The 22,879-nt window shown below is 42.3% G+C and overlaps 1 protein-coding gene across 3 annotated transcripts; it reads left to right on the top strand.

Annotated features, from left to right (window-relative positions):
* RASIP1 (Ras interacting protein 1) lies at positions 1 to 22,009 on the top strand. Of its 3 annotated transcripts, none has more exons than XM_034419520.2 (12): positions 1 to 145; positions 2,442 to 2,596; positions 4,677 to 5,254; positions 7,567 to 7,937; positions 9,351 to 9,998; positions 11,199 to 11,236; positions 12,852 to 13,003; positions 13,432 to 13,547; positions 13,640 to 13,880; positions 15,395 to 15,567; positions 16,814 to 16,961; positions 21,402 to 22,009. In XM_034419520.2, exons 2-12 carry the CDS (start codon positions 2,463 to 2,465, stop codon positions 21,599 to 21,601), a joined length of 2,799 nt encoding a protein of 932 aa, XP_034275411.1. In that variant the 5' UTR covers positions 1 to 145; positions 2,442 to 2,462; the 3' UTR covers positions 21,602 to 22,009. The 3 variants fall into 3 exon arrangements, with proteins under 3 accessions (XP_034275411.1, XP_034275413.1, XP_034275412.1); XM_034419522.3 differs by having other exon boundaries at positions 3 to 97; XM_034419521.2 differs by having other exon boundaries at positions 23 to 153.
* The last annotated feature ends 870 nt before the right edge of the window (positions 22,010 to 22,879 follow it).

The raw sequence follows: 22,879 nt of genomic DNA, 5'->3' as shown, positions 1-22,879 counted from the left end.
GCAGTCATTCTGGATTTAAGTCACAGCATATACAGGAACACCATAGCAGAGACCAAAGGAAGGAGAAGATGGAGCTTGGCTCATGGGATGCCTGAAAGTGAGTGATGTGCAGAGGACACAGCATCTGGGATATCATCTGTAGCTGGTAATCATGTTAGTCTTTGGTGTGCATTTGTGTGTCTGGGGACAAAATTTCATAGACTTTATACTGTAGTTTCAAAAACCAGGTTTGGACAGTAAACGGGTGGGAAAATGGGGGAGACTGGTGTGGATAAGGATGAATCCTGATTTGTTCCACCACATCTCAAAGGGAACATAATAAGGTCTGGCACTGGTATTTCTTCACCTCTAGTTTTGTCTCTTTCCACCATTGCTTTCTTCTCACCAAATCCAGAAGTTGGGAGGTTGGCTTTTTCCTTGCACTAAACAATTATTTTGATCCCACATTAGAGAATCAAGTCCCCCTGCATCATTTTTTACTTTCTCTCAAAAATATGTTCTCCATTGTCAATATTTGGGGAAAGTTGATAAAGTAGGAATTGATTGGGAGGAAAAATAGCTGATAGGGAACAGTTAACCTATTCTGAGTGGCAAATTGGACTAGAAGACCTCCAAAGTACCTTCCAATTGTGTTATCCTGTTAAACTGTTAATATACTGCACCCTGCATTATTTGTTTTCTTTTTTTAATCCAGAGGGTGGGAAAACAGGAAAGAATGCATGATTGGAATATCTCTTGATTTTTGGTCTCAGACCAAAAGTTTGGTGCTTGCAGAGCAAAACCTCTGAGTTCTGTGATTAAAGTAGTAGGACTTTATGGAAAAAGGAAAAGGTGCCATACACCAGCTGATTAAATAAGGAAGAATCATGTTTTAGAGCTTCATTTTATGGCTCTGATTAAAGTATTGGATAGGGTGGGGCCCGGATGGCTTCATCTCAGAGGTCTCCCCATCGTTTCCAGTTTCCCAAGAACTAAGCAGCTCATGTGAGGTGAGGCCCAGCTATTCTGACCCCAAAGCTGGTTATCTCATCTTTTCCTGTTGACGTAACTGTTCGATTCAAGGCCTATGACTCATAGCTACTGTGGAAGTTCTGGATTTGTTCTCACTGTCTCTTTGATCTAGATCTGAAATTTGCAGCTCTTTAAAAATTAGCTAATTGGAGACTAGAAGGTTTAGTAAAGGAGAAGATCTAGAATAGCTGTTGACAAGCTATTTGACAAGATTTATTGGACTACAAATGCCAAGGGTATATGGACAGGTCACGTGGCCAACAACAAGCTGCCTGGTAATTCTGGGCACTCTCCAACATATCTGAAATGCCCCAAGCTAGAGAAGGGCAAACTACATGAAACAGGAGAGTAAGAACAAACCAAACTAAAACAAGGAATGGAGAGCAAAGTCTTTCTAGTTCCATTTCAGGACTGTGCATTATATGCAAATAGGTACATATGCCCATAGAATAGAATAGAAATGGATTAAAACAGGTCAGGTGATGTAGTTCAAAGTTTCAAATCTAAAGTTAACAAAAGTGTAAGTCTGCTCATATGTCTGATGTTGGGGCCAATGCTTTTCAGGTGCATTGATGAGCAATGCTAACACAACTCTTTTTGCAGCCTCACTCTCTTCTTTTGCTTCTTTACCTAAAACAGACCTAGAATTAGATTAAAATAAAAGAATGCCATCCAACAGCCTCTTAAAGAAGGGCTACTCTCTCAGGGAGCCAGTCAAACAAGACTGGAGGTGGCAAATTAACAGAAAGACAGAAGCAGAGAGACAGTAGGGCTAGCAGAATTGGCTGCAAAAATGCAGATGATCATTAAGTGGCAGCAAAAAGAGTTTTTGTAACTCCTTGCTGTCAAGTAGTGATTATCTGGAGTTTTGCAGCCCAGATGAGGTACCTTAATACTCTTAACGGATTCATCATCAAATTGGAATCCAGCTGAGAAGAAGTTGGGGATTGTCACGTAGCCAGATTAACTTTAACTCTGTGAAATTCAAGATTTTGTAAAGTATCTCTTTCATTTTTTCAGTCTTTGTGGTACACAGATAATATCCACACCCCTGCCCTGCCACACATCTTCTCTTGTTCATAGCCTTTCTATATTAAAGCACAAAAAAGCCCATACTGTTTTAAGAAAGAAATTAAAACTGTTAATATTGTGCTCTATGTGACCAATGCTCTTAATATCCAACAGCTCTGCCCTGTATCAAGTCACATTCAGAAAGCCAAGGTTTAAATATAAAGGAAATAAAAAAACTATAAATGCAAGGAGTGAGAACAGCTGGGGAAGCTGCGTCCAAATGCTGCAGAAGCCACTCTGTTTAGGTCAAAGAACATCAACCAGGGGAGGGCCAGTCACCAAGAATCTGTTTTACAAATTGTATTTTTCTGTCTGTTTCTCTCCCCCCACCTTCCTCTTCCCCTTCTTGTGTCTTGCAGTAATTCCAAGTGTTTGTGATCATGTTCTCGGATGAGCGAAAAGACGGGAGCCCCCGCTTTGGGAAACTTCACTTTCCTGTGGGGCTGTGGATCAACTCACCAAAGAAGCATTTTGCAAAGTTGGGACGTAGGTGGCCAAGCGTGGGGTCCGTCAAGTAGGTATTCAAAGAGACTTATTAGCTGTCATTGATATCTAAAATTCATAGCAATTCCCTTTCCTCTGAACAGATGTGTTCATATGACAATACCAGGCTTGATTATTAGTAAACCGAGTAACACTGAAATGTTGGAATGGGCTGTTTCTTAGAAGGATGATGGGATAGAAGTGCTATTGACTCTTCATCAGCCAGTCAGCACCTCAAAATCCCACTCACCTGTCAGATGCACAATATGTGGGATAGTGCTTGGAGCCAGGGCAATACACCATTATGTTGGCAAAATGTTTTATGACCAGAGCAAAAACTGGCTCCAACTGAGGTGTGCCTGTGAAAACAGGTGCAGTCAAATTCAAGATTTACTACACTAGAAGAAATCCTGTCAGGTCATCTGAACTGACCTCAAATTCACAGCAATGTATATGAGTTTCAGTGCTTGTCTTCTTAAGATATTGCACCAGTTCAGGCAAAAATTGTACAGATGGTCCTCCACATATGACCAAAATTGGGACCATTGTTAAGTGAGTGATCATTAAGTGAGCTGTGCCCAATTTTACAACCTTTGCTGCTGTCATTAAGTAAATCACATAGTCACTAAATGAATTTGGCTTTATCTATTGGCTTCGCTTGTAAAGCCATCTGGGAAAGTCACAAATAGTGATGATCATGTGACCCAGAATACTGCAATTGTCATAAATACAGTTGCCAAGCACTTAAACTGATTGTGTGATCATGGGGACGCTGCAACAGTCATAAATCACTTTTTTTTAGTGCCATAATTTTGAGTGATCACTAAATGAACCATTATAAATTGAGGACTACCTCTATAACAGCCCAGGATTAGTTCTGAGAAACCAGTTCTTGGGATTTATAGAACAAGAAAAAAAAACTCTTGCCCAATAACTTGTGTATATACATCACAGTAAACCCATTTTATCATATCTCTTTGCATAATTATGGTATGTTCCCCAGCATCGAATGGCAATTGTGAGTTCCATGCTTTCAGTGTGTCAAATAATATTCTATATCTTATTGGTCTTCACCTCACTCTCATCTGCATTTCTCCTTCATTCAGTTCAGAAGAATTAGAGAACCATTATGGATACTGAGTCACTGATTTTGAACAGAATCATCACATGCAACAAATGCACGTTCAAAACAGTTAATTTATCCAGGAAGTTCAACAACATTGAACAGACAAAGCAAATCCCAAGGATCAAAGCGAGACCCTTATTTAGGGAGCTAGGATGACAGCTGAACAGATAGGTAGAAATTATATTTCCCTGAGATTTGGCAAAGTAGTACAAGGCAAATAAAAAGCGTATTATTGTGAGGAACCTCCCCATCTCTACATCTCCTTTCAGTTTATATCCCATCCCTACCCCTGTCCAGGCTTCCCTATTTGGGGAATCTTGCTTGTAATTAGAATTTAGCCCAAATTTCTCACAATTTTTTGAAGATGGAGGAAATAGTTGAATCAAATTATTGGTAAATAGCTATACCAATTGGGTTGTTCCAGCTGTTTGTTGATGCCATCTTTTTCCTGCTTACCAGTCAACAAAACTGCCATCGCTCAGCTTTATGGAGAAATTTCCCAGATATCAATATTTCTTATTCTGGGAGTTGAAGTTTGCACATTTTAACAGTTGCCAAGGTTGAGAAATGCTGCTCTAAATGACAACAACCTGAAACAATTGGTACAAAAACAGCGCTTTCTGTCCTGATCCTGGAATCCAAAAGGTTTAAAAATGTAAAAAATAGCAAAAACTATGTCTTGAAACATTATCTCAAGTGGGAGGTATGCTTTGACTCAGTTCTCTGTATTAGCCTATTTGGACAAGTGGCAATATATATATATTTTCCTTTTAGCCTTATAAAAATGCTCATCCCAGAGTTCTTTGATAGAGAGATGGGTGGCATATAAATTTGGTAAATAAAACAAAATAAATCCCCATGAGCTTCTGCTTCTCTTCATAGACCAATAACTTCAGAATTTATCGATCGATCTTTCCCCTTTGAATCTCAATCAGCTGAAATGGTTGGGATCTACCCCTTCCAACCCTGTCTGTTCTCCCCTCAGGTCTACGTCCTCAGACACTGCCAGTCGTGGCAGTGAACCTGTGGAGATGCGCCCAGCCAAGAATAAGGCTGCGCGTCACAAGAGGCTTTCAACGCTCTTCCTGCGAAGTGGGGTGGGAGGGCCCACCGGTGGGGGTGGAGGCCGCTGGGCAAGTGAGAAGAAACTAGCTGATCTCATTGACCCCCTGCCTGAAGAACGAGTCAAGCCCCCGTCTCATGGAGAAGTGCCAGGAGTCCTGAAAATTTACGGAGGGGATATCTCCATGGGTGCCAACTATAAGAGTGTGCTGGCAACCGCACGCTCCACTGCCCGTCAGTTGGTGCGGGAGGCCCTGGAGCGTTATGGGGTGACACAACCCAATGCTGAAGATGCCTACGTGTTGTGTGATGTTGTGGGAAGCGTTCATGGCATGGATAGCTCCTGGCAGGCCCAGTATCTCCGGGCAGTTGGCGATGGTGAACGGCCACTGGTGCTGCAAGATGTGTGGAAGCCCAAAACTGGCTGCACTCGACGCTTTGAGATTCGCCGCCGATGTGATGTGGAAAGGATGGTCGAGGGGGAGGATGAAGATGGAGGCAGTAAGTGGTCTTCTTCGATGCTGGTCAGGTTTTTCTACTCCACAGATTCATGAGCTGTATCCGTTTTTCAGACGTTTGCTTTTGTTTTTTGAAGGAATTCACATTTCTGTATCTTATGTGCAATTTATTTATATGTTTGATTTATATCCCACCTTCCACCCCAGTAGCAACCAAAATCTAAAACCGAGACAGAATATATAAAGCCAGAGACATAAATTAAAATTAACCCTACATTTTTATAGCTAATTAAAGAAAAAGCCTTTCTCTGCCCAGTGCATGATTAATTTGTGGAATTTGTGAGCACGGGATGTAGTGCGACAGACTTGAGTTTAGAAAGTTTTCACAAAATATTTGATATTTGCTTGGAAATCCAGCCCTATTAACAACCATTAATTAGCCAAGACTGATGAAAACAGAAATTCAATTAATGTATTTCAGAGTTCCAAATGTTGGAGGGATGATAGGCTGTATCCGTCCCATTGTGCTCTGTTGAAGGTCTCAGGACCATCTAGCTGGCTATTATTAGCTATTCAGTCTATTCCAAAGCTGCTGTTCTTGTAATGAGGAAAAGAGTTTCCCAGAACTGTATTTTCAACCTTATAGGATGTAATGTTTTCCAGTGGCCCTTGGCTTCATTCATGCTATCTCCGTTCTTCTAAAACATTGGCACAACTGCTCTGAATTCAATGTACAGATAGTCTTCAACTTATAACCACAACTGAACCCAAAATTTCTGTTGTTAAGCAAGCCAGTTGCTAAGTGAGATGTGCCCTATTTTACAACTTTTTTGCCACAATTGTTAAGCAAATCACTACTGTTGTTAAGTGAATCATGAGGTCATTAAGCAAATCTGACTTCCTCTATTGATTTTGCCAATTGGAAGTTGGCTGGGAAGGTCATATGATCCCAGGACAGTGCAACTATCATAAATGCTGTAAGCAGCCCAGACTCATTGGATATGAGATGGGCGGCAAGTAAATCTTCTAAATAAATAAATAAATACATGCCAGTTGCCAAACAGGTTTTATCAAGTGACCATCGGGATGCTGCAACAGTCGTAAATGTGAACACTGGTCAAGTCACTTTTTTTCAGTGCCATTGTAACTAAATGAATGGTTTTAAATCGAAGACTACTGTGACTACTTAGCCCCAGCACTATAGCTCTCTGTCCAAAATACAGAGTCCAAGGCTAATGTGTTCTCTATTCCCTCTCATTCCTCACAGACAAATGGAGCAAAGCTCCCTTCCATTGCTTCATTTACTATATCTACACCGGTGTTTTTCAACCTTGGGAATTTTAAGATTGGTGGACTTCAACTCCCAGAATTCCTCAGTCAATATGTTGCCTGGGGAATTTTGGGAGTTGAAGCCCATATTTCTTAAAGTTGTCAAGTTTGAGAAACACTGATCTAAACAAAAAATTAGTGGGGGGATAGCAGTATGGAAACTACTTGAATGGAAAATAGGTTCTCCTATTCAGTATGCAATTTATGACTACAATTGGGATCAGAACAGGGGTGAAATCCGGCCAGATCAATCCGGCTTGTGCGAACCAGTAGCACTGGCCTCAGGAGGCTCTGCCCATGCGCCAGGACATCATTATGTCCTGTTTTTGACTCTCTGCGCATGTGCAGAAGAGGGGCATGCAAGCGTAGCAAGAGCGCACGCACGCGGGCTCACATTCCCAAATCGGTAGCGAAGGTAAGTGCATTTCACCGCTGGATCAGAATATCTGTTTTACAACCTTTAGTGTCATGACTGTTAAGTAAATTGCTGCAGTTAAGTGAATCATGTGGTCATGAAGCAAATCCAGCTTCCTAATTGACATTGTTTTTTGGGAGCTGGCTGGGAAGTTCGCAAATGATAATCATGTGATCTCAGGACACTGCGACCCTCATAAATACACGCCTGTTGTCAAGTGACTATATTTTGATGTGACCATGGGGATGCTGTGATGGTTTTAAATGTGAGAACCAGTCGTAAGTTACTTTTTTCAATGCAGCTGTAACTTTGACCGTCACTAAACAAATGGTTGTTAAGTCGAGGACTACCCGCATACTGGTGCAAAGGGAACAGGCGCCTAACACAGTGACGTGTTCCTCTTATTCCTTTCCTTGGTTGGCTTTAGTCATACCAACATTTCTAGGTACCCCCAAAAATAATAATACAAAGTAATGAAGTCTTTACAAAAGCAGCTTTTCTGAATTTTGCATGACTAACTTTTATTGTCATAAGTGATTGGGGAGTTTTTAGCATGAAACTCCTGCACCTCTTCTCCTGGTTTTAGTCCTTTCTTGCTCTGATTCTCATAGGTATTAACTCTCAGTCACGGCGGCAACAATCCCGACGCTCCCGGGCTGCCTCGGGGGGCCACGTGGGCCCCAAAGAGAGAGCAGACAACCTCTCGCTCCGGCGCAGCATAAGCGAGATGAATCTCAGCACTAAGCGCCGCAAGGACCGCAAAGGAGTGCTCAGCATGGCAGTTGGTGAACCAGTGGAAGGGGGTCCAGTGGAGGAATCGCGGCTCAAAACAGCCCAAGAGGCTGAGGGCAACCCAGCTCCTTCAGCCTCTGAAGAGGAGGCCACGGATGTGGCCAGCCTTGAGCAGCTTACTCAATGCCTCATACAGCCCCCGACTGAACACCCCTATTTCCTGCAGTTACTGGGCTACAATGAAAAGCAGGTAAATGTCTATGGAGATGCTCAGTTATCCAGGTCATGGTTGTCCCAAAGGTGCTTTTTCAGGAGGCAACTGGACTTTCTTGTTTTTCTTTGAAGACATTTCGCTTCTTATCCAAGAAGCTTCCTTAGCCCTGACTGAAAAATTCAGTCCCACCATCCAGCCAGAGCTGAAGAAGCTTCTTGGATGAGAAGCGAAATGTCTTCAAAGAAAAACAAGAAAGTCCAATTGCCTTTTGAAAAAGCACTTTTGGGAAAAGCAGGTAAATTCACTTTCTGCTGATGGACTTGTTAAGCTTTTCATAGCATTCCCAAGAGAGGAAAGACTAGGACAGTTTTCATCAAATGGATGACCTCTTGAACTGCTGAACTTCAGCTCTTATCCTTTTCAGACACGCTGATTGGGATTATGAGATTTTAAATGTAATTCATCCAGAAAACGCCAGCTAGGGAAAAGAAGGACTAGTAATTCCTGCCTAGTCACTGCACCTGACGTCATTGTTAACATGCACATTTATACATAACAGAATTAAGGGGATTGAGAAGCACCTGGTCCAATGCCATCGAGAAAGAAAATTCATACGCACAGATACACTCAAAACACTCAAGCGCAGTGTTTTGGCTAAGCTTCCATCTGGTCTAGTCATGCCTTCCCTTGAAACTAAAAAACAACAACAACTAGACAATTCAGAATTTAATCATTTCAAGCTGCCATGTATAGATACTGCATAACCCAGGTTCAGGGGGCAAAATCGTTTAAGTGGAATGGAGAACAAACCATAGCTGAAGTCTTCCCCATCCTCTTGCACCTCCCCCCCCCACACCACCTCTGTAGTCTTAACAAGCAGATTGAGGAAGTCCGCCTTAAAGAACTCACTTTAATACCATGAAAACATAGTCAATTATCAAATTACTTTTTACAAAACTTTTTACCTTCCTAAAGAGAGAAAACCTGTGGGATTTCCTCCTTCAGCAATATAAAAATCTTGGGATTCAAAAAACATAGTAAGGCAACATGCTGAACCACAAGCCACTACTCAGCACATAATTGCTTAGCCTAGGGACCATGCAAACTCAACCAATAGTATATAGTTTCTAGTGCTCAACTTAAGTGCCCCAAACTTTGGGCATTTGCACACTCAAAGCACCTCATTGTCACAGGCAAAAAATCTTGAGTCTTCTTTTGGGCACAGGCTGGCTAACCCAAGTAAAAACTACACAGATATCAGAAGGGCCTTTCATGCTAGTAGGGAGGAAAATATAATCTTGAAAACTGTACATTTCCACTTGGGCCTGCAAGGAATTAATTAAATGGAACCATTTCCTTTTCATATCTAAATCGGGTGGCCTCTTTTCATTTACACGGCACCCTTCCCAGTTTCTCACACTGCTCTGCTCCATTCCTCCCTTTCTGCAGGAGTTTGTGATCCATGTGATGACACGTCGCCGCCACATTTTTGGACGCCCCGAGCGTCGCCCAGCTCCAGACCAATCGAGTTTTGTGGACACCTTCCTGAATGCTCCCGACATCTTGCCACGGCACTGCTGTGTGGTATCCTCAGTGCCCCCCGCCGATCCCAGCCAGCCCCGGAGTTCAGCCATGGTGCGGCCTTTCCGGGGAGCGTCTATCACCCATAATGGTGCTCCGCTCCATCGTCAGGTGGAGTTGGCTCCTGGAGACTTGCTGGGCATGGGGCAGTACTTCCTCTTCATGTACAAAGATCCAAGAGCTGTCACTGCTCCTCCGGCTTGGCTGCCCAAAGCCTGGGTGTCTCCAGGGCTGGTGGGGGCCTTGGCTTGTCAGGCGTGTGGTCGGTCCCTGCAAGAGCGGCAGGAGGCATTCCGGGCCTATCTTAAGAGCCGAGAACCTCAGCTCCGATACCGCCCCCAAGAGCAGGAGGCCCTTTTGGCTGAAATTGTGCGGCTGCAGGAAACATCCACTTGCCGGCTGGGGCCCGCCTTCCTCTTTGGGCTCTGCCTGGAGCATGCTGCTCGGGAGCTGGAGCCAGGCCATCTGCCCAGGTTGATAGCCAGGATCGCTCAGTTGGTGAAGGAAGCTGTTTGGGTAAAGGATTTTCTACTTCTTTGCTTGGGCCCTGTGATGTCCTTGATTAAGAAAGATAGTCCTTTATTTTGGAAATCTGTCCTTTAGATTTATTTAACAGCAGCTGGTTCTCCACTTATGACCAGTTGCTTAGTGATTGTTGGAAGTTATGATCAACCAGAAAAATAGGACTTATGACCTGGATTCAAAGTTATGAGAGTTGGGTCACTTCTACAGTCACACAATCTTTGGGCACTTGGAAAGACAGCTGTTACCATTTGCAGTGTCCCACGAGCATGTAACCACATTTTACAATGATTTTGCCAAAAATTGTCATTTATGGTTCTTGCACCCACACTTACCCATTGGTTTGCTTAACGACTGCAGTATTTGCTTAATAACTGATGGTTTGCTTAATGACTGTGGTAATTCACTTAAAAACCATGGCAAAAAAGATGTAAAACCATCATTATGGTCGTAACTTGAGGACTATCTTTCAGAGCAAACCCCATTCCCTACTAGCAATGATGACGTTACCTAATTTGGTAACAAAACATCTGCAAGAAAACAGCCAAGCTTAGAGAACACCAAGGACCCCTTATTTCAATCCTGAGCTGCAAATATTGTCATGTCTCAGAAGTACAACCCCACTTTCTTTTCTCCATTCTGAATCTCATTAATTCAAATCCGCATAATCTGTGTCATGTTATATCCATTGTTATATGGCTATGACATTCTGTCATGGAATTGAAGACAGCATGACTAGTTTCCTTAAAAAAAGGAAATACAAGAAAGGAGTACTGTAAGATAACTGGTTTTTAAGGAATAATTGCAAGATGCTGCTTCTCCAGGCTCCACATAAAAAATAAAACATCATGTTCTTCTTCCTTTCTTGCTTTCTAAAATTTCTAAAAATAATCAGAAGAGAAACAAAATCATGTGAATGTAAAATAAAATCTTTATGTCCATAGTTGAGCAGAACCTATAGGAAAAAACCTATAGGTGCAGGACCTATAGGGAACCAATAGGGAAAATCTCCATAACTTACTGTACCTCCATATCAGATCTCTTTACGTGAAGTAAATGTAATAAATACTTTTTCCCCCATTGATCCTCCAGTAACTGTAGAAGCCTTTCTGGCTATCAGGTATGGAATGGGTTTGAGACCAAGAATGTAGCCCTCCCTAAATAATTTCATTCTCGTCTTATTCTTCTTCCTAGGGCAAGATCAAAGAAATCAGAGATCGACAACCAGAAAAGTAAGTAAGTTAATGATCTTTAGAAGACTATGTTTTCCAAGGCAGGTCATAATATTAGGCTTAGTCAGTACCTGTTTAGAGTGATTTGTGATACAGAAGAGTGATTTGTGAGATACAACAGAGAAGTCTCTAGTCATTTCCTTTTATCGCGGAGCAGAGCTTTGCATTCCTGGCAGCTTAAACTTGTTTGTACCCCTTGAGAGCAGTGAAAAATGCTGCTGTATCATTCCTGGAGAGAAAGGTTCATCTGCTAGTCCAGTCAAGGTCTATTTGTGGAATATTAGAAAGATCTTACTCTTAGTCTGAGATGGCCCAAACGGCTTAGGCATAGCTCCAAGCTATTGAGAAATGTTCTCATTTCAAAATAATGACCTTAAACACCTCCACCTCCACAAGTTTGTGCCTGAAGATATCTCTATGACCCATGAGCATAATAACCACTTTCAGTTCACTAATGTTAGCCTTCCCTCCAGATTTATTGAGATAATATCTCCCAGAATTCCTAGCCTTATGAAGGATACAGGACAACAGAAGCTGATTTAGCAGATGTGTTGATCTTCTGGAGTCAATGTTCCTCAACCGTGGTAACTTTAACATGTATGGACTTGAACTGTGTGACTGGCTGGAGAATTCTGGGAGTTGAAGTCCACACATTTTAAAGTTGCCAAGGTTGAGGAACACTGATCTAGACATTTTTCTAGCTCTGTTGAACTGGTCATGTTCAGTTTGCTTGCTCAGCCTTCTGAGATGCTGTGATGCAATTTATCCTGCTCCATCTTCAAACATCTAGATAGATGGAGCTGACTAAACTGCTGGCTGAGGAGTTGGAGTTCACATGTCTTAAAGTTGCTGGAGTTAGATACCCCTGATTTACAGTAGTTCCTCCCATCCTTTTGAATGTTTAGTTCCTCCCCTATCTGTAAAGATTAGTTCTTCCCATTTAGCTTAGGCAACTTTCACACAACCTTCACTTAAATCATAGTCCATTTTCAAATCAACAGCATTTTCAGGTCATACATAATAAATACCAAGAGACAGCAGGCTTTGTAGAGATCACTAGTTATGTGTGATTTTTCCCCTATAGAAAACAAAACCGCATATCTATCTGCTCCAGCACTGAAGGGGGGAAATTACAGGAATTAGAGAAGAATGGAACTTTTTTGATACACAATATTACTGAACGAAGCTATAAAATCACAGCATACCTAAGGTCACCCTTGTGACAAACAATTTCAGAAGAACAATTGCAGCTTGGCTCTGCTGAATATGTGTTGTCTAGATAAGCAATACAAAATATCTAGAACTTCTCAAAGAATGCAGCAAAAAGGCCTTATTGTGTAGTAGCAATATGAACAGTGTGAAAGGCAAATTGCAAATGCACAAGTGGAAACCACACACCTCTGTCCTCTGGAAACAAAGTTCACAATCATCAAGAAAGGCTGAACTTAGCGTGAACTCTGAAAATGTGTAGAATGGCTTGAATGCAAAATATCCAGTCCAGTTGTTGTTTTAATATCCCAGCCAAAAGTCAGCTGCCTCTTGTTGGCAGGTGAGAACTTCTTCAACCTCCCCCACCCCTTGACGCTAATCTCTGTCACTCTGGTGTTCCTTGCAGCCAGCAAGATAAAGGAGAAGCAGGAAACCTCAGCATTGAGGAAGTGGCAGCTGACCTGCGCCCCCTCATGCTTTGGATGGCTAATTCGATGGAGCTACTAAACTTAGTGCAAAAAAGAGTCCTAGACATTGAGAAAGATCTGGATTTGGAAGGTAAGCCAAGAATCTTCTTTTTTTCTAGTAATCAAGGGAGGATTGAAGGACAGGGACAGGCCAACTATTTTTCAAAGATTCATCCCAGAACAGAGGGGTCAAGGAAATAAGACTTCCTGATTTCTCCAAGACTCATATTATTGACTCATGATAATTGTGAGGTCACAGAAAGAGGGCTGAGTTTACTACCACTTCCTCTAGAAAAGGCAACGTTAGCTCAACAAGGGGAATCATAGCTTCTGCATTAAATAGCCCAGAATTCTAAGGACATCCTGCCAAACTGATACGGCTTGATATCCGTTGAATATTGTACCTTGTAGAGCAATTTGAAAATGTTCCTTATAGTTCCTAGTTTCCATTGCAGAACAACTCTTGGTAGAACTACTATCTATCTGTAATATTATACAATGTTCTCAAACCCACTGCAGGAGTTTCACACAATGCATTGCTCTCCAGTGACCTAGAGACCTGTGATGAAGCCATGGCTGTCTTAGATGAAGTCATCATGTCCACATTCCAGCAATCTGTGTACTACCTCACTAAGGTGAGCATGCACTTCCCAAGGAAGAAGCCTGACCTTCTGACCCTTCCCTTTTCCCAGTAGTCTCAGTGTCTAATTCTTTCCTCGTCCGGCAGACTCTATACTCGGCCCTTCCTGTCTTGCTAGACAGTAACCCCTTCACAGCCACCACCGACCTGTCGCATGTGCCTGAGCTGAGCAGCATGCCAGAGGGAATCCGAGGGACCCTGGCCATCTACCAGGCAACCCTTGAACTTACCCGTGACTGTGACTTGCACCCTGACCTTGTTTCGCAGACCTTTGGGTACCTCTTCTTTTTCTCCAATGCTTCACTCTTCAACACCATCATGGAAAGAGGTGGGCCAGGAACAGTGTGCAGACTTTTCAGAGGGTGGGAGGGGGAAGGGGACACAAATTTGAAAGAATTGGAGGTGGGTGATTAGGGGTGGAGGGAAGACTTAGTATTTTGTGGGAGAAAACTAGATAGGTTCACTTCCATAACATAGGGCTACACAGTACTTCATATTTGAAGACAAACAGGTGCACCAAGCTGCATCTCCCTCCTAAAAAAAACTGGTTTTTCTACTCTGATTCAAGCTAATTATAATTTAACTTTCCGGATGGGAGAGAGAAATCAGCAAAGATAGTGGAAGAAGGTTGGTTTATTCATACAAAAGCTTTTGATACTGAGTATAGAAACCCAAAATATCCTAAGGCTTCACATAAAAAGGGCAATTTTTGAACACTAAAATAGGTCGCATCTTTTATGCTTGTGAACAGTTTAAGACATACAGGGTAGCAAAGGATGATGCTACTTGAATTATCAGAAATTTTTGGATGGTTGAAAATTGTGGAGCAAGAGGAAAGAAAGACTAGAACAAGAAGGTTTTTTTGATTAGGACAATGATGTAGAAGAACAGCAGGGAATTTACAGAAAGTGCTCCTCTGGCTTTTGAGTGTTGGAAGGAAAAGAATCAAGTAAGAGTATAAGAAACTAGAAAATTATAAGAATTAGGAGCTTGAGAGTTCTGTGAAGGAATGGACCATGATCTGCCCTAAAACTAAGGATATTTTCCTTGTAGCTGCATTCCTACAGCATTATAAACTAACCAGATGAGTTGTGTGTGCCAGGTTTCAAATTTGCATTAGTCAGTCTTACCATGTTCTGCAGCTACCAGATCTTCAATTGAACTGTGAAGTACAGCATGTCAAATGACTTCAGGAACAGGCTTTGAGGTGCTTTTTAAAAACTTGCTGATTTGGACGAGAGGAGAGGAGAGGAGAGGAAGAAAGAAAGGAGGGGGGGGAAGAGAGAGAAGAAGGAAGGAAGAAAAGAAAAGGAAAGAAAAGAAAAGAAAAGAAAAGAAAAGAAAAGAAAAGAAAAGAAAAGAAAAGAAAAGAAAAGAAAATTTGGATTTTGAGTGAATATTTTAGCTAGTTGAGAAGTTTGCTTAAATTGAGACTAAGTGAAACAAGAACCCCTTTCATTCTATCAGGGAGATATGAGAAAGAATGAACTCCCCAAGTTCTGTTTTTGCTCCTGAGCAGTGAAAAGAAATAATCCCATTCCGCCTCTCCCTGCTACCCAGCTTCCCCCCCTCCCCCCCTTGCCCCAGCAGCTGCTGTTTCCTCCTATTTTTTCTTCTGGTCTCTGGTGGAAGCTGGCTATTTCCTGCCTGTCCCAAAGTTCAGGGCTGCCCTCGGACACAGCAGGAAACAAGCCTGGCTGCCAGGGGCGGTTCCCTCCTCCAGACGTGGTGGGGGTGGGTTATGCTGGGGCTCAGCTACTTGGCAGGAAAGCCAGGGTTCAGAGATATCAGCCAGGCTTACCAACTCTTCCTCTTTGCCTCCCACCTACCACCCATTTCCAGGTGGCTCCCAGTCTCTCTTTCAGTGGGCCAAGGCGGTGCAGATCCGAACCAACCTGGATCTCGTTCTGGACTGGCTGCAAGGAATTGGCCTTGGGGACATTGCCACAGAATTCTTCCGGAAGCTCAGCAACACAGCCAACCTATTGTGCGTGCCCAAAAGCAGCTTGCTTCAGGTGAGGGAGCTGGTTCACATCCCCCTCCTCTCCCCAAATGGGGAGCAGTTCAGGCCTTTGTTCACATTCAGGGCCACCTCTGATGTGGGGTCAGATCACTACCTGTGGTTCCTGACTTATGGCCATTCGTTTAGAGACCATTCAAAATTAAAGGGTAGTGAAAATAGTGATTTAAAACTGATCCTCACACTTAAAATTATTGCAGAATTCCCCCAACAATAGTCGGGTGATTGGCAACGGGCTTTTATTTATGACAGTTGAAGTGTCCCAGGGTCATGTGATGACCATTTGTCTTTCCAAGCCTGTAATGTGTAAGGTCAGATAAGCTTAACAACCATATGATTCACTTAACATCTGCAGCAAAAAGGATCATAAAATCAGGCCTGACTCACTTAAGCCATTCTACTTAGCAACAGAAGTTCCAGCCCAAATTGTGATCAAAAGTCAGAACCATCTGCAAAGAGACTACTTACTATCAGATCCTGGTAGTCTTTTATGTAAGATGTGATGCCTTTAAAGAAAATACACAGAGAATATTACAAAAGTCCCCACCCCCAACATTATATACAAATACAGCAGTCAAAGACTTAACCAACATAGCTGTGTTTTTTCTGCAGTTTTGCCCAAGTCCATCTTAGAATCTCCATTTTCTTCACTATGTATTTATATATATTGAAATACAAATCTAAAAATATGTCTCAGTAATAATTTCAGAAATGAGAGGTGTGTGGGTTTGTTCTCTCCCTGCGTCTAGCAGGGCAGGATGTCCTGATTAATAAGTAATAAATACTAAAACAGTTGTCATTTATTTTTCTGAATCCTTTTTTAGTAACACTATCCCTCTGTGTGTGGCTTACACTAGGAGACCAAGTAAATTGATCACTTTGTTTTTAATGTTGTGTAATCAGTATCTTCAGTTGGTTAAACCTTTTTGATCAAAACCCATGTTTTAAAAAATAGTGCTCCTGCCACATTTAGTATCCAATGATAAAGGAAATGTGCTCTCCAGTTGTTTTTATTCATAAACAAATTCAATCCATGAATCAATAAAATCAAACTATTGACCAGCTATGTTTCTTTTTTTTTAATGTGGGGAGGGGGATAATTCTGCCCTCTTCCTCCAAAACAATGAAGCTGGGTTAGGGGAGTTAGATACAAATAAACATTCGACTGAGAATGAGTCAGATTTGGAGGACTATCTTTAGGGCCACTGCAATTTTTAAAAAATATGTTGTATTCTATCCAGGCATCCTGGTCCCGCCTAAGAAATGATTATCCAGCACTAACACCAGCCCAGCTCCAGCATGTGCTCAGAAATTACCAACTGGGACCAGGCCGTTCATCTCCTGAATGCTGGAACCCACCTGACAAGGAACAAGACGAGATGGCACAGAGTGCGTGAGCTTTTAAGTGTAAAGTCTATAAGTTGTTTGCCAATTTTTTAAAACTTAGCAAGGATTTCTCTGGCCTTTATCACCATATACTTTAACCAGGACACAACCACACCCTGATGACCAATTTTTCTTATGGCGTTTCCTTATTCTTACCCCAGCCCATGAGTGAAACAGCTGAAAACAACATTAGGTTTCCAGTATAAAAATAATATTGACTATTAGGTTGCCAGTATAAAAATAATATTTTCTTCCTTAAGACCATGCTACCCACCCCCCACAGCCTCAAAGCAGTGGTGGGCTGCTACCGATTCAGACTGGTTTGGGCGAACTGGTAGTTCTGATGATCAGCTGGCCCTGCCCTCCTGCCCCCCTCCCTATCCTGTCCTATATTTCCTTCTTTCTGGCTCAGCTGATTCGCACGACACAGCTGATTTCCACGCCTCCGCTGTTCTACTTACCGGGGCTGCCTTAGAAGGTAAGCAGCTGAGCTTCAAATTGCTGTATTTTGAATACTGCGTGCAAGTGTGTTAGGCACGTGCACACGCAAAGCACACGCTTACCGAACCAGTTGTTAAACCGGTTGCAGCCCACCACTGCCTCAAAGTCTATAAAATCTGTCATCCATTCTCTTAGACATGGCCAATTCTGAATAGGATCAAAGGTGTGTTTTTTTGGGGAGTGGGGGGGGGGGTGGGAGGTGGGGGCAACTTTCCTCTTCTGGTCACAGACTGGACTCTCCCAGTCTTTGCCTTCTTCATTAGTGCTTTATTTCCTCGGTTCCTTTCAGTCCTGCCACATCTCTCTTTCCCTGTTTTTGACATCAACATCTTTTCTTCAAGCTTCCACCAAGGTAGAGAAGAGCAGAATGGAGTATTTTATCTTGGGAAGAAGGCAGCCTATTTTTCATTATTCATATTCTAGAACAGTACACTGACATGTATCTTTTTGTTCAGATGTGGCACCCCCATTATTTTCCTGCTGATAACTGGAAAATATGGAAGGAACCTGAGCTGACTATTGTTCAGCTTTCAAATATTTGTCTGTTTCAAGCATTTCTCAACTCTTGTGGCTGAAGGAGGAAACCTGCTTGTTCAGCAATGTGGTAATTTCAGGTCTCCTGGGTAAAAAGTAGCTAGTTATACTAACAAGGCCTGGGCTGCCTCCCTTCTCTCCAGGACTATTTCTGCCCCGTGTCTAAATTTATTATTAAATTTATATGACTCCCATCTCACTATCCAAAGCACTTTGGGTGGTTTACAATGCAGTAAAGATAAAAATAAAAAACATTTTTATAAATCTATAATCCCTTGATTCGGGATGGATTTGGGGCAACTGAATGGAGCTGAGCATTTACTGGCTGGATGCCCTTTCTGATGCCTAAGCAGAGTTTGCAACATATATTTTCTCTTTACACCCTGATAGAGAAACATCTGTCACTGCCTAGAATTGAACTCTCAATCTTCCAAGTGGGAGACAAGCATTTTCACATCTAGGCCATCGCACCACTCATAAATATATATATAAAAAATTATATACATATAAAAACAATTACAAATATAAAAATAATTTAAAATTCCAAGAGTTAAATTTTCATGTGCCATATTATTTATCTTGGAGATGTCCAGATAGTATTATTGGTATTAGGAAAGAGGCAAACCAACCAAACTAGGGAAGCCCAGGCTGAAGTCTAAAGCCAGATCCATGCTATTCTTTGATGGTAAATGTTTTCTCTACTGATGGAAAGAAGCCATCAGCAAAGCTGAAGGGCAAAAAAAGCTTGCCTATGAGAAGCACATGCTCTAATGAGCACAGCACCATTCATCAATGAGAGGAACAGGACAAGAACTGGCATTGAGGCTAACAAATGTTACACTAGCTCTGATTCATGCTGACCCTGGATGATTGGGTAGTGCATGCCAGGTAGCAATTCATCAGATGAAGCTTTTGTTCTGCATTCATATGTCTCTTTTCATTCAATCTGGATTTCTCCTTTCTCTTTCTCTGGAATTCTTTCACCCCCCAAAAAGCATAAACTGGGATGTGGATATTAAAATCAACCTAGGATAGAGACATGAAAAATGTGAAGAAAAGAAACATTGCCTCTAGTGAGAAATCAGCCCTCTCAGTTGTTTCAGTTGGTTTTGGTACAGCAGATCATGACAAAACCTATAACACTGGTGTTTGATTTAATGTTTTTCCCCTTCCTTTCTGATCTCCTACTCCTTATGTATAAAACCGGTGGAAAGTCGAGTCAGGAGTACAAATTCTCCTGCTAATAATATTTGAAAGTTACTTGGGGTACTTTGGGTGGGATGATTTAAGAATTCTCGTGATTTAAGGATTCTCCTCTAGGGAAACCTGACCATCAATGTGAGGCACGTTGGCTCAGTGGCTTTTTTTTTTTAAGTTTTATTGGATTTTTATTTTTAAATATACATCAATATCAATACATGAACAGTGTGGCCTCTGGGTATAATTCATTTTGATACAAACAGCAATGATAATAATAATAATAATAGCTGTTACATTAATCAGACTTATATAATCCTAGTATTGATATACATGATTGTTTTAGAGTAATTATTCAATATTTCAATGTTACATTTTAATGCCAATGATATTGTTAAGCATACATAGTAATACCATCTTCAATCTCTAATCTTTCCATCTAATTTATTACTTATTATATTCTATTATATAAAAATTATATCTGCTAATATTCTCCCTATTTCTTATTTCTACCTCTATTCTAACTTCCAACGTGTGTGTGTGAGTGTGTAATCTTTCCACAGGGGAGGGGAAGGTTTTATTGGCGTAGGAACGTCGCTGGGGCACACCCCTCACTGCCCGTCTCTGCCCGTTTGTGGCAGAGCAACTTCTCCCTCGCTGGGAGCAAAATTTTTAGCAAAATGTATTCCTTTGCTAAAACTGCCATTCCCTTCTTCACACGGGATCACCCAGCAACGGAGAGAGAGAGAGGGAGAAGGGGGCAGTGATGGCCACTAGCATTGTCTGTGGAGTTAGCAGGAGTAGCAGCACATAGGAATGCCGCCGCCTTCTCCCTCACTCTCGTGGCTGCTGGGTGATCCTGTGTGAAGAAGGGAACAGCAGCTTTAGCAAAGGAATAAAAACTGATTTTGCTGCTTCCCCTTGGCTAACACCCAGCGAGGGAGAAGTTGCTCAATATTCCCCCACACCCTCCAGGGGCCCCAAGGCCAACTGACAGAGCCCAATTTTTCCACAGGGGAGGGGAAGGGAAGGTTTTATCGGTGCAGAAGCATCGCTCGGGCACACCCCTCATTGCCTGTTTCTACCCATTTGTGGAAGAGCAACATTGTTTCAAGTCTGATAAATTGATTAATGTAAATTTAGTTCAATTTATGGAAGCAAAGTCAAGTAGATTCAAATACATAGTTCCAGCATTTTATAATGCCTTTCCAAAACAACGCCTACCCAGTTTAAAAATCCAATTTTCTATGTTTTAAAAGATCTTTAGCTTTTCTCCCCTTGGTTCCTTTCTTTCGGGTCTAGGATTTTTCTCTCTATGGTTGTTCGCTGCTTTAAGAAATAATTCTAAGAATCTCTTTTCCTGGTTTTTCTCTTTTTTTTCTTTTAAGGTTAGGGTCTAAAGAAAAAAGGAATTTTCTCACCCAGCTCCAGTCACTGTTCTTCTACACTGTTCCTACACTCTTCTTTGTTGCCTTGGCTGACCCAGTTTCATGGCAGCCATGATGGCTGCCTCTTCTCCTCGTTGTGGATGAGAGGGAAGAAGTCCTGGGTCAAGCAGGAGAGTTGCTGCTCTCCGCAACCTACAGGATGCCCCTCTTTTCTTCATCACCGCTACAGGGTGGCTTTAGCCCCTTTTGGAGCCCTCCAACAGGGAGAACTTGGCGTGGGAGCACGGAGACCCATCGTCAGCCAGATGTCTGTTGGCTCAGTGGCTTAATGATGCTGGAAACGGTCTTCACTCCAGCAGTTCAAGTTTTAGCACTGTGTGGCGGGGGTGAGCTCCCATCGCTTGTCTCACCTTCTGCCCACCTAGCAGTTCGAAAGCATGTTATATGTGAGTAGATAAATAGGTACCATTCCAGTGGGGAGATGAGCTGGCGCTTTGTATGCAGATGGTTAGAATCCTGCTGGCGTTGAACCTTCCCGGTTGTGACACCCATTTGCAAGCCACCTTCAGCGGAGGGAGAGGAGCTTGGATGATGCAGCAGGAAAGCTGCTCATCTTTTTCTTGTGCAGAACTACCTCACCCCCTGTGGCACACCTTGGAAAGCATGTGAGCATGAAGTAAACAGGGCTAGCAGTTTTAGGCAGCCAAACTACTATTCTGCACTAGCATTGTAGTCTCATGGATGATTTAGCATCACCATACGCTAAATAAATTAATAACCATCAACTTCTCTTTTTTCATAATCCTTATTCCCCCCCCACCAGGTGATATATTTGAGAGCTTCACTGACCACCCTCCCCTCATTCTTCCATGTGATGGTTTCCGCTTGCGTCTGTCAGAGCCCGTGCTAGATGATACTCTCCATCGCCAACTGGTGCGCTTGCGCCGTTTTCTTTGGGAGCTGGAGCGTGAATCTCTCCCAGCCAATCAGAGAGCGGTATATGGGCTGGATCCCAGCCAATGAAAGGAGGCACCGATTCCAACATTCAAGATGGTGCTTTTACCTCGAGAAGCTCTTTTCAACAAAACAGACTCTGGTGGGTCACACTGGGTAGAAACCCTCGATCTGATTCTGGGAAATGCAGAATCACCTGAAATAGCTCTTGCTTCTTTGCATGCAGAATGGTCTGGGAAGATCAGTGGTTGCCCTGGTATCCAAGGTCAGAAAGAATAAATTCTTTGGCTTCTGTTCCAACTTTGCAGGCATGCCATCTGGTGGCAGGTGCTGACTTCAAGGAGCAATCTGGAAATGTCTTTGAAAGAGGACCAACCTCAACCCTAGGTTATTATTTTGGCCTCAGATAATACTGTTTGAGCAAACTATGTATTCTTCTTTTTCCCCCTTTGCAATAAAATGATTATCTGAAACAAACGAATCGAGTATTTTAGGGTGGCAAGCAGCAACCATCATCCAAATGTTCATCCAAACATTCATCCAAATATCACCCAGAAGACAGAAATGTAGGAAATGGGACAATTGGAAGAAGTGTATTCTGGCTACTTCAGGTCCTCTTAGGACAGTGTTTCTCAACCTTGGCAACTTTAAGATATGTGGACGTGACCAGTCAGGAAAGCTGGGAAATTCTGAGAGTTAAAAGTCCACACGTCTTAAAGCTGCCAAGGTTGAGAAACACTGCCCCAAAGTATGTTTATTTGTCTGTCCTTAATGTGAAACGTTTTGTGAGTAAAGATTCAGTGTGCTGTTCTTTGGTGTCTTTGGTGGTTTACTATCGCTGGGACGTGCCTCTTTTCCATTGTCCCAGACCACAAGTGTGCTATCTTTGTCAATAGCATCAGTTTCACGGCTGTGCCTGGAATTAATCTCTGAAATCTGAGCTTGGGGAAGACCTATGAGCTCATGCCCCTCCCCTCTCTGGATGTCCAACAAAGCTCCCAGCAAAGCAATCATACCAAAGGCTGATTTAGAGTAGCCCTTGCTACGATTGCTTTGTACCAAGGATATTTCAGCCAAGACAGGAAACAGTTCCAGAACAGTTCACCACATACATTATTTATTTTATTATTTTATTTATATCCCACCTTCATTATTTTAACAAATAACCTAAGGTGGCGAACATATCCAACACACCTTCCTCCTCCTATTTTCCCCATAACAACAATCCTGTGAGGTGAGTTGGGCTGAGAGAGAATGGCTTGGCCCAAAGTCACCCAGTCGATTTATATGCTTATGGCAGGACCAGAACTCATGATTATAGAGGGAGATCCAGGTGAAAGAAATTAT

This window comes from Pantherophis guttatus, chromosome 4, assembly GCF_059756535.1.
Source record: "Pantherophis guttatus breed Tessera chromosome 4, ASM5975653v1, whole genome shotgun sequence".
Lineage (NCBI taxonomy): Eukaryota > Metazoa > Chordata > Lepidosauria > Squamata > Colubridae > Pantherophis > Pantherophis guttatus.
Note: the sequence above shows the minus strand (reverse complement) of the source record. Positions and strands in the feature narration are given on the sequence as shown.